At 62.3% G+C, this 16,109-nt stretch overlaps 5 protein-coding genes and 1 non-coding gene across 6 annotated transcripts; 2 read left to right on the forward strand and 4 right to left on the reverse strand.

Moving 5' to 3' along the window:
* Positions 1-175: 175 nt before the first annotated feature.
* On the reverse strand, positions 176-4,265 carry MYCTH_2293962 (uncharacterized protein). Its single transcript, XM_003658286.1, has one exon. The coding sequence runs from the start codon at positions 3,933-3,935 to the stop codon at positions 186-188; it is 3,750 nt and encodes a 1,249-aa protein (XP_003658334.1). The 5' UTR covers positions 3,936-4,265; the 3' UTR covers positions 176-185.
* A 572-nt stretch (positions 4,266-4,837) lies between these two features.
* MYCTH_2293963 (uncharacterized protein) lies at positions 4,838-6,762 on the reverse strand. The gene has a single exon (XM_003658287.1). The coding sequence runs from the start codon at positions 6,532-6,534 to the stop codon at positions 4,990-4,992; it is 1,545 nt and encodes a 514-aa protein (XP_003658335.1). The 5' UTR covers positions 6,535-6,762; the 3' UTR covers positions 4,838-4,989.
* A 332-nt stretch (positions 6,763-7,094) lies between these two features.
* MYCTH_2293965 (uncharacterized protein) lies at positions 7,095-11,253 on the forward strand. Its single transcript, XM_003658288.1, has 3 exons — positions 7,095-7,748; positions 7,821-9,992; positions 10,106-11,253. The coding sequence occupies exons 1-3, from the start codon at positions 7,419-7,421 to the stop codon at positions 10,964-10,966; spliced, it is 3,363 nt and encodes a 1,120-aa protein (XP_003658336.1). The 5' UTR covers positions 7,095-7,418; the 3' UTR covers positions 10,967-11,253.
* A 338-nt stretch (positions 11,254-11,591) lies between these two features.
* MYCTH_t52 lies at positions 11,592-11,706 on the reverse strand. The gene has a single exon. It is a non-coding gene; the product is annotated as a tRNA-Leu (tRNA).
* Positions 11,707-12,366: 660 nt separating this feature from the next.
* Positions 12,367-13,389, forward strand: MYCTH_2293966 (uncharacterized protein). The gene has a single exon (XM_003658289.1). The coding sequence runs from the start codon at positions 12,558-12,560 to the stop codon at positions 13,362-13,364; it is 807 nt and encodes a 268-aa protein (XP_003658337.1). The 5' UTR covers positions 12,367-12,557; the 3' UTR covers positions 13,365-13,389.
* Positions 13,390-13,602: 213 nt separating this feature from the next.
* Positions 13,603-16,086, reverse strand: MYCTH_2293968 (uncharacterized protein). The gene is made up of 2 exons (XM_003658290.1): positions 15,556-16,086; positions 13,603-15,427 (listed from the first exon to the last, which is right to left on the reverse strand). The coding sequence occupies exons 1-2, from the start codon at positions 15,877-15,879 to the stop codon at positions 13,679-13,681; spliced, it is 2,073 nt and encodes a 690-aa protein (XP_003658338.1). The 5' UTR covers positions 15,880-16,086; the 3' UTR covers positions 13,603-13,678.
* Between the last annotated feature and the right edge of the window lie 23 nt (positions 16,087-16,109).

Genomic DNA, 16,109 nt, shown 5'->3' on the forward strand with positions numbered 1-16,109 from the left:
TTCCCCCCCTCCATCAAGCAAGCAGAGCAGACCCCGTTCCCAAACACACACGTGTATGTACTTGGTACAAACACAAAAGCAAAGCTTTGCTTCACATCGTGTTTGTATCAGGAGCGAAACCAAAAAAAGGCGACGAACGACAAGAACGAAGGAATGGACGGGATAGGCCCGGGTCCCTTGCGGGCTTACAACCACAGCAACCATCGCACCCCCCTGACGACGCCCTTGCCGATGCCCAAGGCGACGCGGACAATCATGACGAGGAACCAGACGTACCACATGCAGCCGACCAGGACCCACTCGACGACGAGCCAGCCGGCGCGGCGGACCCAGCGGAACCGGCGCCGGCGGCGGCGGAGCATCTTGTCCATCGCGTCGCCCACCATCTTGACCTTGAGTCGCTGGCTGGTGACCAGGTCGTGGTTGGCCTCGTCGGCCGCGTCGATGGCCAGCTGGGCGAGGTCCGTCAGCTCCTCGGCGACCTTGCTGCGGAGCGACTCGACGCGGTGCGTGAGGGCCGGGCCCGTCTCGGTGGCGAAGCGGGAGGTGGCGGCCTGCAACTGGGCGGTGGACGCCTGGACGGAGCCGGCGAGCGTGCGGGCGGCGACGGGGTACAGGTCGGCCTGCGCGAGGGGCGTCGTGAGCAGGCGCTGCCTGGTGGCGGCATCCGGGGCGAGGTTGGCGATCTCGGTCCAGGTCAGGGATGATGATGACCCGGCGGGGTTGGCGTGATTGGGGGCGGCGGCGGCGGCGGTCCGAGAAATGGTGGGCGAGGGCAACAGTTTGCGGGCCTTGGCGCGCCGGTCCATCTCGGCCGCGTGGACGCCGGAACTGAGCACCAGCGCGCGCAAGCGGGCGATCTCCCGCCTCGAGACCGCCGCCGGTCCGGAGGCGCTGCTACGGTCCGTGATGGACCACTGCCGGCTGGAGGGCGAGACGGGACGGTGAGGGAGGGCGAGCGCGGCGTTCAGGTTCGCCGAGGCCGCGCGGGTGCCGTCGCGCCCGCCCTGCGAGTCTGCTGCTGCTGCTGCTGCTGCTGCTGCTGTGGCGGCGGCTGCGGCGGCGGCGGCCGATCCGACGGAGGCTTCGTGCGTCGTGCGTACCTGCACCGGGGGCGGCGATGTGCTCGGGGAGGCCTGCTGCACATCGATCCTGGGCGGCTTGAGCAGCTCGAAGCGTGAAGATCGCCGGCTGATGGGCCGGGCCGGCGGGTGCTGGAGCTGGCGCTGAGGAAGCTTGTAGTCGGGCACAAGCTGCTGGGGCGCGTCGAGCAGGCGCTTCGGGTCCTGCTCCAAGGAGAAACTGCGGACGGGCCGGGGTCCGCGGGACCTGCCTCGAGACTCGGCCTCGGAGTCGCTAGACGACGTGCTCGACGAGTCATCGCCCTCCTTGCGCCAGAGCATTTCGCTGACCTTGGACACGCCGCTGCGCAGCACGGTGTCGATGCGCGGCCCGCGGAGCAGCGACCGCAGGCTAATGCCGCCATCCTCGCCGCGCAACTTGACATTGCCGAGGCTCTTGTGCGGCCGGTGGCCCAATGGGCGCTCGCCGTTGGGGCTCCTCGACGGCCGTCGCTGGTGATGGCCGGAGACGGCACTGGCCGACTCCGGCATCCCGCCCATCCCGCTGTCCGCCGGGGTGGTGAGAGTCGCGGCGATATCCTCCCCGGGTGGCTCTGTGCTGCGTTCCTTGCTGCGGTCCCGGAAGATGCTCTTCACCCTCGTCAGCGGGTTCCGGTGCGGCGAGCCGGCCCGGCTGGACATGGGCGACAGATCCATGCCGAGCGCCGGCACCCGGCCAATATCTGGGGATGGCCGCAGGCCCGGCGAGTTGGGCTGTGACGTGTAATCGTCGTCTGCCGAGGCGCGCCCGGCCCGCGGAACATCCAGGCTTGTCCGCCCGGTCGCCTGCTCCGGGGACCTCGGCAACGGGAGCGGTTTGAGTCCGAAGCCGCTGACTTCGGTTTCGCTCAGCTCGGGGTGCGTGTCGGCCGGGCGTCGTTGGGAAGCATCTCGAGACGCAGGCGGCTGCGGCTCCCGCTCCGGGGTCATTGATGCAGCAGGCCTCAGGCGTCTCGCCTCGTGGTCGTAGAGCGGATGCGATTCCGCTTCCCTCTGCTCGCGGGCAATCATCTCTTCCATCTGCTTCTCGAGAACCGATCGGACGGCGTTGGTCGGCGCCCCCTTGGCCCTCCGTCGCCGGTCGCTGTCCGTGTCAGACGACTCGGACAGCGAGCCCCGGCGGAGACGGAGGAGGTCGCGATTCGTGAAGGAGCTGGTGTGCCGGTGATGGGAGCCCCTGAGCGCCCGGAACTTCTGCTGGGCCCGATCTCTTGCGGCCTCCAGGACGTGCTCATGCTCGTGTCTCGTTGTCGTCGACGACGACGGAGGGTCTGGAGTGGCCCTTTCGCCAAGGGCGTGGGCGTCGAGCGAGCCCTTTGCCGAGTTCGGAGTCGTCAGGCGCAGCGCGTCATCGTGGGAAGCGGGCCTGGGAGGTTCAGGGCCCTGCGGAAACACGCGCCTCCAGTGGCGGTCCTCGACCAGCTTCTTGTTGTCGTCCAGCTCGAGCCAGTACAGGTCGGCGAGCAGGTCGGCGGGGTCGATCACCCAGTCCACCCGCGGCCGCTTCGGCTTGGATGTGGGCGCCCTCGCGTTTGCTGCGGGGGGGGAGGCTTGCAGCTCGGCCGTTTGGGCACCCGCAAACGGAGGCAGGGCTGGGTTGCCGGGCTGGCGGGCCTGGCCCGTGGCCACCCACTTGGCCACTTCGTCTACCCACTCGGACACCTTCATGACATCGTTGAAACCCAAGGCCTCGCCGTCGAGGGTCCTCCGCTCGCGGGCTCGCACCTTGCGGTTCCGCACATACTGAAGCGGATTGTACGGCCGCCCAATCTTGGGCTCCGGGTCGTTGTTGGTCGAAGCCCTCGACACCGGGGCCGAGTTATTTGGCGAGACCGGGGGCGTGGGGCTCCAAGGCCTCGCTGCCGGGCGTGGTTCGAGGGGCGGGACGAGCTCGAGCAGGCGCCGGTACTGCGCCATGAGCTCGAGGTATTCCTTGGCTTTCTGGGCCCTGGCGAGTGTGGACGTCGAGAAGTGGTAGCGGAAGCCAGCTCCGGGATCGAATGCCGGCTGCAGGGGCGTGAACCTCCCGCCGGCGCCGATTCTCGGAGACCGGTCGGGCTTGGGGGAGGCGGTACGCGACATCTTCCTCTGCTGCTGGAGGTGGTATCGGAGGCTGCCTCCCGGAGTGCTGTCGGGGAAGGGCGCAAGCCTGGGCGGTGCCGGCTGCGAGATGTTCCTCCGGGAGGCCAGCCGTCTCGACTCGCTCAGGTTCAGGGCCATGCTGACGATCTGGGCCGACTCCACGTCGAGCTGCGCCATGCCCGTCTGCGGGGACGATTCGATGGTAGCGTTGCCGGCCAAAGAGCCGTTACGTTTCGTCATGGTGGTCAGAAGCCCTGAGCCCTCGTCTGGCGGGACGCTGGGCCTTGGTGCCTCGAATGCTGGCCCCTGCCTGCTGCTCGAGGCAACCGTCGATTGGGGTACCCTCTGGCCGTGCTGGGCGCCCGCGGAGGCATGCTGCTCGACAGATATCCGCTGCCGCTTCTCCGCGGGGTATTTTTCTGTATCACGGTGCCGTGTAGAGCCCTGGCGGTTGAGAGGATCGGCGAGGAGGAAGCCGCCGCTGGAGCGATGCTTGTGTGCGCGATAGGTGCCCGAGAGCCGGTTTTCGACAAGCGCGCGGTTGGCCGAGGTCGAGGTCGAGGTCGAGGTCGGGGGTTGCTGGTCGTGGGTTTCGGCGTCGGCAGCCGAGGACGTGGTAGCGGTCAGCACGGAGGAATCTGGAGCGTTGGCCTCGCGGTAGGGGGAGCTCGAGTGTCGCGTTGGGCGCTGGGGTGGGAGATTTGAAGAAGGGCTGGCATTCCCGTCCGTCATGGCGGGCCCCCCGTCTCGTGTTGTGCTGCAAAAAAACAGGGAACCTTCTGGTCGACGGGACTGGGACTACGAGATGTGCGCTAGGGACCGATGCATCGTCACGAGGTACGCCGCCGGTCTCTCTGGTCGACGACAACACCGCGGGATTTCTGTACGGTAATATTCCGTACTGCGTAACTGCCTAGCGTAGTGTACGGATTCGAGGGCGGCGCGCGTCGCGGAGGCGGTCGCTGGGTCGTCCCATTTGCCGGCGGTCCAGGGATTCGCTCGCATGGAATGCAAGCGTCAGAGGTTCGCAAGGGAGAGCCCAGACCGACCCCTAGTGACCCCTGTGTAGTGGAGTGTAACTGAGAGTGGACCACTGAAAGCAGAGACGCACACTTACTACGGAGTACGGCAATCGTGCCCGGAAGCAGCTGACTGGACCCATATGACCCACTGTTAACGTTACCGGCCAACAAGCGCGACAGGCGGGGAAGAACCTAGTGTAAATCAGAACTCAAAATGTTGAACTACTAAGGTGCACTGGATATGCGGACCACGAACCTCGGGCGTCCCAGAACTTGGAAGAAGGGTTGGGACTAGGTACATACGTACAGTAGTGCCTAAACTTGCAATTCCTCTGTCTCTTTCTTCTGTAGATAACCTCTATTTTGCGTTTAAAAGGCCAAAGACACGTCCGTCATCGGAAAACAAGAACAGTTTTCCTCATGCTGCGATCTTGGAAATCCGGGCGCTTTTTCCGTACCAGAACTGTCGCAACATTCGAAACCGCCAGATGTCTGGTGTTATAGTGTACTGGACTTGGGTGTCTTCTTGGGTGGGATACGGTAAGGTGGTGCCACCGATTCGTGGATATGCATACCCAAAAAAAAAAAAAAAAAAAAAAAAAAAAAAAAAAAAAACGATAGATAAGTCCTTAACCAGACAACTCATTCATGATGCAACGCCTTCCCCGCCGCCTGTGCACGAGAGAAACACCGAACCTGCATACCCGTGACCGTCCGTCCAAACGCCGAGACGCCAATCCCCAGCCTAACGATTGCTCTGCTCCTTAGAAGACCGTAACCGCGCTTACCCAGCCGTTCTTCAGCACTTCAAACACCAGGCCAGGGAACCCAAACAAGGTCGTGGTCGAGTCCTCCCCCCGCCCCTTGCCGACGCCGGGGTTCGTCCCGCCGCTCTCCTCCCACCCTCCCAGCAGCTCGCAGCTGCTCCCGGGGCTGTCTCCCCATCCCCGGTTGAGCACCATCCCCCGCTGCTTCTGCTGGGCCTCGGCCTCGGACGAGTAGATCGACCTCCACGCCCTGCGCAGCCGCTCCTCGATCTCGGGGAAGGGCGTCTCCGACGTCGTGGCCGGCGAGTCCGGCGACGGCGACAGGTAGCTGATCTCCCAGCGGCAGCGGCGGTGGCGGTTGAAGGGGTACGACCCCGGGACGTTTCCGTGGAGGACCACCTTGGTGGCGACCAGGCGGTCGGTCGCGGCGGGTTTGGGCGCGGCGGCATCGGCGGCGTAGGCGCTGCCGTCTTGCGACGGTGGCGGGCGCGAGGGCGCGGTCGGCATCGAGACGAGCACGTCGAAACCGAGATAAAAGTAGTTGTAGAAGCACTCGCCCGACACATTGGCGACGATATCGTCCTCGACCGCCTCGTCCTGCGAGTCGTAGTCGTCCGACGCGGGGTGCGAGGACTGGTCCGTGTCTGTCAGCTCGTCCTGCCGCCTCAGCTCGTTGCCGTTGGTCGGCCGGGCCATCGTGTTGTTGCTTGCGGCGCGCAGCTTATGGATGTACATGCGCTGGTCGTTCTTGCGATAGATGGCGTCGGGCGGCCCCAGCTCGGCCACCAGTTGTTGCGGCGTCGTCTCGCCCAGCAAGATCCAGAACGAGTTGTTGGTCCACTTCCGGAAGAGCTGCAGCTTTCCGCCCCCGTGGATCTTGACCAACGAGATCTCGTCCGGGTACACGTCCTTGCCCTTGGCAAGCGGCGCGAATGTCTTGAGGCTGGGCAGGACCTCGGTCCACATGGTGTCGCGTGCCTGTGCCCACGAGTCGCCGCTGAAGACGGCCATCGAGTTCGGGACCGCCGTCGACGACAGCAGCGAGACAACGTCCTTGGCGTCCGAGTAGTCCTTCTTCTTCATGGGAAAAGCAAACGCCACGCCCGGGTACGACAGCACATATGTCTCGGCATCGGCGATGTATTCTCCGTCGTACGTAGGCCCCAGGAACCGCTGGTAGATGTGGCGGAACGTCGGGCCCGGGGCCGCGTCGGCCGCGGGGGGGTCTTGCGTGGGCGGCCGGACGAGATCGCGCTCCTTATCGTTGGCGGGCTTGAGGAAGATATGGTTCCTGGTGAAGTCAATCACCTCAACCAGCCGTAGCCGCTGCTCGGGCCCGTCGAACCGCATCCGTATCCCGTTTGCTGGGAGACCAAGGATGACGGGCTCCCTCACCGGGTCGGCCGGGTTGTACGTGAGGTCGAGTTTTGGGAATCTCTGGGGCTCGGCTTTGAGACGGGTCAGGACATCGTGCAGCGAAGCTCCGAGCACCAGGAAACCCAGCGCCCGGCCGGGATGGAGCTGTGCCGAGAAGAGCGACATGGCGGGCGAGCCTATGTTTTGTGCCGGTGATGGAATGATAGAATGATGCCACGGGGATGCCACGGGGAAACCTCTCCCCTCTTGCTATCTATGGAGGGGCAGTGCGATGTGGAAATCTCTCGCCTTTCGAGACTCGAACCAGTCGAGCTACCTCTGCAGTGTCCGGAAGGATTAGTGCACGCTATTAATAACTTTTGATTTGGTGGAGTGAAGGAGATAAGCTGCAACGCTGCTTCGAGGGCGAATACAGAACCTTAGGAGAGGTGATCCCCCCCAGCCCCAACGCCGCGTGATCGCAGCAGGCGCTGAACGTCATCCGGCAGCAAGGCCCCCAAATGGAGGGGCAGGTGGGGCCTGCGGCCTGGCCAGCTGGGAAGCTTCAAGCTTGCAGTGGCTTCTAAGGTTCCCAACCCCAGGTTCCAAATCGGGCATGTGGGGCAATCCGTTGCCACGGCAATTGCAGCTCTCTCTCTGTGTGTGTGTGTTGCAACCTGCAATGTTTGGGTATCGCGCCTGCAGCCCGGATTCCCCACTCGAATTGGATCGTGCCATTTTTGCCATGACACCAGCCAACCATCCCCTGTCCGCCTGTATTCAACAACGCGAAGCCACAGAAACACGATCAAGGCTCGGCGTTTGATTATTGCGGAATTTTTTTTGAACGGTCAACTTATTTATCTAGGCACCTTGGCCCCCGCCGCCCCGAACTCAGTCCGGACAGCAATCATCGAACCACGCGCGAGTCGCTCCGCATGGAGCGCAGAAACACGTCAATGGCGCCGCCATCTCGACCAGGCGCCGGTCGCTCAAGCATACGACCGGCCGGACGGAACCCAGCTCCCTCGTCACGACCAGGAGCCGGGCGACAGGCAGTGGCTTCGCGTATGGTCCGGGCCGCGTCACCAGCGGAATCAATCGCGTCGGTCGCGACTTCCACGGCAGGCGCGAAGCGCAAGGAGCGCGACTTCGACCCCGACGACGGAGAGGCTACTAACATCAATGTCGTGGTGAGGTGTCGCGGCAGGAACGAGCGGGAGGTCAAGGAAAATAGCGCGGTGGTGGTGCGGACGGAGGCGACCAAGGGCAAGCTGGTGCAGCTCTCGATGGGGCCCAACGCGGTCAGCGACAAGACGTACAACTTTGACCGCGTCTTCTCGCAAGCGGCAGACCAGAGCATGATCTTCGAGGAGGTGGTAAAACCGGTTCTGGACGAGGTAAGCCCCGCCTGTTGATCCCGGCTTTGACATGCCGAGCTGACGGCCCGGGGGGGGGGGGGGGTTGAACAGATGCTTTCCGGTTACAACTGCACCATTTTCGCCTACGGCCAGACGGGCACCGGCAAGACATACACCATGTCGGGAGACCTGACGGAGAGCATGGGTATGCTGTCCGATAACGCCGGCATCATCCCGCGGGTGCTCCAGGCCCTGTTCAACAAGCTCGAGCTCGAGGAGCGGGAGCACTCGGTCCGGTGCTCCTTCATCGAGCTGTACAACGAGGAGCTGCGGGACCTCCTGTCTTCGGACGACAGCGCAAAGCTGAAGATCTACGATGACACGTCGCGGAAAGGGCACTCCACTACCATGGTGCAGGGCATGGAGGAAAGGTTCATTCTCAACGCCGGTGAGGGCCTCAAGTGGCTCCGCGAGGGCAGCGTCAAGCGCCAGGTAGCGGCCACCAAGTGCAACGACCTGAGCAGCCGGAGTCATACCGTCTTTACCATCACGGTTTACGCAAAGCAGAAAACGGAGAACGGGAAGACGGAGAGCGGAGAGGACTACCTGATGCTGGGCAAGCTAAACTTGGTCGACCTGGCCGGCAGCGAGAACATCCAGCGGTCGGGAGCCGAGAACAAGCGCGCCGCCGAGGCAGGGCTGATCAACAAGAGCTTGCTCACCCTCGGGCGGGTCATCAACGCGCTGGTCGACCGCAGCCCTCACATCCCCTACCGAGAGTCCAAACTTACCAGGTTGCTACAAGACTCGCTCGGCGGCCGCACCAAGACGTGCATCATCGCCACCATCTCGCCGGCCAAGAGCAACCTCGAAGAGACCATCTCGACGCTCGACTACGCCTTCCGCGCCAAGAACATCCGCAACAAGCCGCAGCTGAACGCGCTGACTAACAAGAAGACGCTGCTGCGGGACTATGCAATCGAGATTGAGCGGCTCAAGGCGGAGCTAATTGCCACTCGGCAGCGCAATGGCGTGTACCTGTCCAACGAGATGTACGAGGAGCTGACGGTGCAGAACGAATCGCGCCGCATCCTGACGGAGGAGCAGGGGGCCAAGATTGAGACGCTCGAGACGAACCTCAAGAACAAGTTGCAGGAGCTCCTGTCGGTCACGTCCAACTTTATGGGTCTCAAGAAGGAGCACGAGGGGACGCTGGCCCGGTTCGATGAGACCAAGGAGCTGCTCGAGCAGACCGAGATGGTCCTGGCGCGCACCCGGCAGGCCCTCGCCGAGGAGAGCCACCTCCGCAAGGCTCACGAAACAACCGAGGAGCAACTGGCCCTCCTGGGAGGCGACCTGATCAGCACACTCGAGCGGACGGTCGGCGACATCGACGGCCTCCGCGCCAAGGATGAACGCAGGGTGGACTTGCACACACTCAACCGCAGCACGTGGGAGGCGTCGCAGGCCCGCGTAGCCGACATCACGGAGCTCGTCGAGGGCCGCATCGAGGAGTTCCGGCAGGGCCAGGAGGAGCACATCTCGAGCGTCTCGCAACGCATGCAGGCCTTCGTCAAGGAAGAGCTGGAGAAGCTGTCGTCCACCCAGACCTTCCTCGACGAGAACCTGGCCCGGTTCGCCGAGTCGAGGGCGCAGCTGGTGCGGCAGCAGGAGCGATCCAGGGAGGAGATGGACACGGTGCTGGAAGAGATCAAGGTTGTTCGGGACAACGTGAAGCAGCGCGTGGGCGAGAGCCTCCAGGCCATCGCGGCGGCGGCCGAGCGGATCGCGGGGGACGTGCTGACCGAGCTGAGCACGTTCCACGACCAGCTGCACGCGTCGTACAGCTCGCTGGGCAAGGACTTCAAGTCGGCCTTTGAGGAGCTGCTGCGCCACATGCGGGCGCAGAAGGCGGAGTCTGATAGGCTCAGGCACGAGCTCGAGGAGGCCACGCATGCCATGGTCGAGTCGAACGAGTCGGTCGCGACGAGGATACAGGAGGTGCTGGACGAGGAGCGGGCGCAGGCGGCGGCAGAGCGGCAGGCCCTGCTCGCCCAGATCGCGCGGCTCGTCAACTCGCAAGCCGAGCAGCAGGAGTCTCGCCTGGCTGACAGGGCCGCCCAGATCCAGGACGCCATCCTGGACTCGAACAAGACCCTTAAGGAGAGCGTTGGCGAGTACTCTGCGGGCATGAACGCGTGGGCCGAGAGGGACAGCAAGGCGCTCGAGGAGGCGAGCACCTCTAGGGATGCGCTCAAGACTAGGCTCAAGGATGACTGGACGGTAAGCTTTTTTTTTTTTTTCCTTTCATAACAAATTCCCCGGCTCCCTCTTTTTTTTCTTCTCTTTCGCGAGAGTCAGTCCCTCTCTCTGTGGGCTTCGCTAATATGTTGCAGACGGCAAGCAAGCACAGCACGTCGATCCAGTCGACCACCAAATCGGTCCACGCGGAAACCGTACGGGTGGTGGAGGAGCAGATGCAGGACCTCGACGCGCAGATGCGAGACCTCGACGACTTTGTCTCGCGGGCCAAGGCGCAAAACGCCAGCCACCAAGAGCGGCATGCCGAGTCCGTGCAAAACCTGGATACCGCGGTGGAGCAGTCGTTCAGCAACATATCGGGCCACTTCAAGGAGACGTTCGACAGGGTGCAGCACCTCGGCGAGGAGATGGACGCCGAGGCGCAAAGCTTAGGAGAGGCCCTCGAGCCGCTCGAAGAGGAGGTGTGCCGGCCCCTGGCCGAGCTCCGGGAGGAGGTGCGAAACACGGAGCTGCGCGAGTACGAACCCACAGGGCAAACGCCGGAAAAGACAGAGTACTCGTATCCCACCAACCTGCCGCGCACCGGGCCGCACGAGGCCCTGCTCGCCGCCCTCCGCGAGTCGCCCACCCCCAAGGCCAGCCCCGCCGTCCTGCCGGACCAGGACTCGACGCCGGTCCGGTCTCCGTCCCGGCCCGTTGGCGCCGAGACTCCCTGCTCGGGCGGCCTGCGCGAGGTCGACCCGAACCTGGGGTCGGGGACTAAGGCGAGCTCGATACTATTTGACTCGGCGGCGAGCATACTGTCGCCCCCGCCGCCGAGCAGCGATGCGGCCATGCCGCTGCCGCTGCTCAAGTCGGCCGCGAACACGAGGACCAGGTCGTCGCGGCTGTCGAAGAGGGCGGCGGGGTTGGCAGTTGGCGACGGCGCGGAGAATCTGCCGCCGCCGCCGGCGTTGAGAAGCTCGACTAGGAGGAAGAGTCCGCGGTTGCATTAAGCTCAGGCGCACTGTCTTGCGAATCATTTGGTCGATCGTTACCCCTGTAGACTTGGACGGCTCATTTGTCTGACTGGCGGATCGGAGTTTGGGGCATATGATATTTCAAGGCGGAGCGTGGCAAGGCGCTGGAAAATAGGGTGTTTCTTTTTTGGCTGGTTGGCACTGTCTAAGGTTGTAGGGTTACTCAGCACCGATACCCGTACGGATCGACTTGGGGTTTCTTTTGTTCTTTTTTTATATTACAGAGCACTGCTGTAATGGAATGGCAAGTTCAGGTTACACTTCGTCCTCGGTCACTGTGGATGTGCAAGGTTTGAGGGGTTTAGTTTCCGACGGTAGGTCCAGACAAGAAGGTTAGTTCGGGGAGTTCAACATGTCCTGTTTCGATATGACACAAAGACGCTGAATCAATATAGGGGAAGTGGGCGATAAACAGATTGCCACTTGCGACACGGCCAAGCACAGCCGAACTCCTTTTTAAAGAAGTGCGTATGCCACCAGCCGTAAGGACCAATTGAAAAAAAAAGAAAGATAATGAGATGATACAATATCGAAAACTCAACTCTAAAAAAAGAACGCAAAAAGAGCAAAAGTAGAAGCCCCCAAGGTAGGGCAGATGCGCTGACAAGGGTGAGATTCGAACTCACGCCCCTTTCGAGACCACGGATTCTCAAGAGAGAGAAGATGATTAAGGGTAGACCTTAACGTGGCGCCTTGGACCGCTCGGCCACCTTGCCTGGATCTGATTGTGGAGTTTCGCAAATCGGGGGAGGGCTTCTTTTCGCTAGTGCCGTGCGCTGTCTCGAGAAGGGCGTCGCGGGAGGACTCGGAGAGCTCCACTCAACGACAAACTTACAGACAAATCCTTTTTGGCTTGAGGGTTCGCATGTCAACGTTAGGTAATTACTGTCAATGCAATTGCCTGGATTTTATAGATTGCGCGCCCTTTGCAAAAGTGGGTTCGACCTCTTTGACATACAAGTAAAGTATGGAATGCAAGTAATTTTTTTTATTTTTTTTATTTTTTTGCTGTTGCGAACGGCGGAAATCGCCTTGGCTCTGTTCCTTCGGCGGTCCACGTCGCCGATGATTTGCTCGGCCTGGCTCGCCGATGCGGATTAGGCTAGTCCCCGGCGCGAGGCAGGAGCGGGCAGCGGGCAGCGGAGCACGGCAGACAGGCGATGGATCCGCTGCTATGCCGTAACAGGCAGCACCGAACGAGCAACTGCGCTGGCGGGGTAAGTCCGGGTCGTTTGTGAGATACAGATTGCACTTCGACTATTGCTCTTGTATCCTCAAAGGCGTCATCACGTTTAACCTCGTGTATATATATATATATAGCGGAGAGCCCAAGCCTCTAATTAGGTATCTAACCTCCATCCCATCCATCATCATCATCATCATCATCATCATTATTATCATCCTCTTCATCACGGTTATCATCAATTTCGTCTTTATTCTCATCAACATTACTCTCAAGCCCATCCATCCTTGATCATCGCCATTATCAACAACGGCACCGTTACGGCCGTCACACCATTTCATTTAACCATCCCCATCCACCACCACCCAACCATCCCCATCCACCATGTCGGCCCACCCGGACCTCACCGGCTTCAGCGCCCTCTCCTTTGACTGCTACGGCACCCTGATCGACTGGGAGTCCGGTCTGGCGGCCGACCTGCAGCCGCTCATCGACGCCCTGCCCTCCTCCCATCCGTTCCGCAGCGACCCCTCGCTGGCGGTGCGGCGGTTCAACGACCACTCGGAGCACCTCTGGGCGACGCAGCCCAAGCTGGCCTACGACGCCAACCTGACCGAGTCGTTCCGCCGGCTCGCCCGGGAGGAAGGGGTGGCCGCCGACGGGTTGGACGACGGGGCGGCGGCGCGGCGGATCGGCGACGGGCCGGGCCGGTGGCCGGCCTTTGGCGACACGGTCGACGCCCTCCGCCGGCTGGGGCGCCACTACAAGCTCGTGGTGCTGAGCAACGTCGACGAGGCCAACATTGCCCGGGCGCGGGCGGGGCCGCTGGCCGGCGCCCGCTTCGACGCCGTCTACACGGCCGAGGCCATCGGCAGCTACAAGCCGAGCCTCGACAACTTCCGCTACCTGTTCGAGCACGTCCGGCGCGACCTCGGCGTCGACAAGGACCGCGGCGGCCTGCTGCACGTCGCCCGGAGCCTGACGGCCGACCACGTCCCCGCCAAGCAGGTCGGCCTGAGGAGCGTGTGGATCGCCCGCGGCGGGGACAAGCCCGAGGGGTACGGCACCGGCGGCGACTACGAGAAGCTCAAGGCCGAGGGGAAGCTCGGCTTCGAGTGGCTGTTCCAGACGCTCGGAGACTTTGCGGACGAGGTGGACAGGCAGTTTGCCGAGAAGGCGGCGGCCAAGTAACTTGGTTGTTCTCTTTTTTTTTTTTTTTTTTTTTTTTTTTTTTTTTTTTTTTTTTTTTTGGTTGTTGTTGTTGTGATGCTCTCTCCTCTCCTAAAAATGTTGAGGTGTCAGTGTGAAGGGATGAACGAAGGCATCTTTTGGACGTTAGCCGAGTAGGATTGATGTAAAAATGGCCGAATGAATGAACGAGTGATGAAAAAAAAAAAAAAATAAATAAATAAATAAATAAATAAAAAGACGAAGATAAGGAAAATGATTGCAGCTCCTGACGCGTAGCACACGGCACCTAAGCTGGCTACCTTGGCTAGTTACCTTTACAGAAACGAGTCCAGCTCCTCTGACCCTGCCCTAGCCTTCTTCCCTACCCTGGATGACCGCTGCTGTATGTCGTCTCCCCGCCACCCCTTCCTTATCTTGATCGGCCGGAGGAACCTGTCCACGTGGACGCCGCCGTCCATCTCGTCCGCGCTGTCCTCCTCGTCCTCCGTGAGCGGGACCCCCCGCTTTCCGTGCACCGCCTGCAGGTGCCGCGTGAGATTCTTCCGCTTGGTGAACCCTTCGACCGCTCGGGGGCAGTGGGGGTAAGGGCAGAGGTGGGAGGCCCCGGGCGTGCCCGACCGTCTGCGGCAATGTCTCGGCGGCGGCGGCGGCGCCTCTGCCTCGGTTTGCTCAGGCTCGGTGGTGAGGTCGGGCTCCCGATTACCGTGTACCGTCTTGAGGTGCCGTTGCAGGTTGGACTTCTTGGGAAACGGCTCCACGGCTCTGGGGCACTGCGGGTGCGGACACACCAAGGACGCCGGCGTGCCCGACCTGCTGCGGGGCTGGGCTGGCTCGGGCGACGACGACGGGCCCCTGACGCTCGACTGGCGGCTGACCGTCCGAAGCTGGGCCAGCTCTTCCTCGGACTCGTCCTCGTCCCCAGAAGAGACGAGGGCAAGCCCGGGCACGTATACCGCCGTCTCCATCCCGGCATTTTCCGATGCAGCAGACCGTTCATGCAGCGTGTGCATCGCCATTTCCTCCCTGAACAGCGTCGAGCACCGCTGGGCGGCGCGGGCGATGACGGTCGGCGAGAAACCGGCAAGGGCGGCAGCGCCCAGCACGTCTCGCCAGTCGCGCAGGCCCCATCTGGAGAGCAGTTTCTCCCGGTTTGCCTCCGACGAGACGCTGGAGCGGCGAGAGCTGGCCCTTGAGCTCGCCGATGTGGAGCGCCGGGCGCTGCCGAGGCTCCTGCTGCGGCTCCGTCTGCGAATCCCTTCTCCTTCCGACTCCGGCCCCGAAGAGAAGGTGGGGAGCTTCCTCTTGCTTTGCCTTGCCACCCTGATCAACATCTCCTGCTCCGTCTCCCCTTCCAGCGGGACGTGCACTTTCCTAGGCCGCCCTCCGCGGGACCTGGGCGCGGGCGCTGAGGGCGACTTTGAGCGCGCCCGCGGCCGCCTCTCCGGCACGGCCTCGGCGTCCGTCTCGTCCTTATCATTGTCCACGTCCCCGCCGCAGACGGAGGAGTCGGATGTGTTGCCGAGGCCCGCCATGCGCTGGTTATGTAGGATCATCAGGGTATCATCGAGCTTCGACATGATCTGCCTCGTCACTGGGCGAAGCAGCCTGTAGGACCGCTCGTCGTCGGCCGAGATGACGGGGGTAAAGGTAGGTGACGCTGCCCTCCGTGCTCGCCGGGCCGTCCTACGCGCCGCCTTGTCCGTCCGCTCGTCGTTTCCTGTCGTATCCCCCACCCCGGATGCGTCCGTCTCTCCCTCTGTAGCGGTAGTATCGGTCTTCTCGATGGACTGCACCACATGCTCGGCGCTGGCTGGTTGGGCCTGCAACCCCCTCGCTCGGAACCTCTCCTTGGCATGGCGCAGAATCGTCGCCGAGATCTCGTCTTCCAGGTTGCACCCCGCAAACGGCCGTCTCTGTTCCCGCCTGTACGTGAATGGCTCGTTCAAGTCCGCCGTCCTCGGCAGCAGCCCGCCGTCAGGCACCTCGTTCGCCTTCATCGGCCATGCCGTCCAGTATTTTCCAATGTCCCACCCGGCGCCCCGGTCACCAGCCGCATCTCCGTCCTGAGGGAGAACAAGAACACAAAAAATTCCGCAGTTAGCTCGGCCCAACACACCAAGGACTAGCAGGGCAGACAGGTCGGCACACCAAGTCTGGCGGACCACCTAGGGGAGGGCGGGACAAAACGTACCTCTGGCACCTCGAACTCCGGCCCGACTCTGAACCCCCTCCGCAACGCAAACGCGTTGAAGAGGTGCGCACTCAAGTCCCCCCGCCGCGCATTCTCCAGCGCGGCCCACGTGCGCCGGTCACTTTCCGTCCAGGTCTTCCAGGTCGACGGGTGCCCCCGCCAGCGGTTCGGGCGGGTCTCGTGCAGCTCGTCGGAATCGAGCGACGTGTGGGACAAGGCATCGCCGTCGCCGTCATCCGGGCCCGCATCCCGGTCCCAGTACTGGTGGGATATTTCTGGTTCCGCAGAGCCGTAGCCGTGTTTTGGCTGAACGGGTTGTGACATGTTTTAAAGCTGTGGCGATGATTTCTGAGAGAACGTCATTGAAACAGAAGATACGATACGATGATGGTCTGAGGAGGAACCGGATAATCTATCAATCAATTTCAAAGGGGAAAATTCGAAATGGGACTTCTTTCCTCTCGTTCATTAACCGTGAGACGGGATGGCCCTCAGATCAACATCGCCGAAATGTTGGAAACAAAAAAAAATACATGTTGGTGGTGTCGCTGAAG

The sequence above is a fragment of the Thermothelomyces thermophilus genome, chromosome 1 (assembly GCF_000226095.1).
Source record: "Thermothelomyces thermophilus ATCC 42464 chromosome 1, complete sequence".
NCBI lineage: Eukaryota > Fungi > Ascomycota > Sordariomycetes > Sordariales > Chaetomiaceae > Thermothelomyces > Thermothelomyces thermophilus.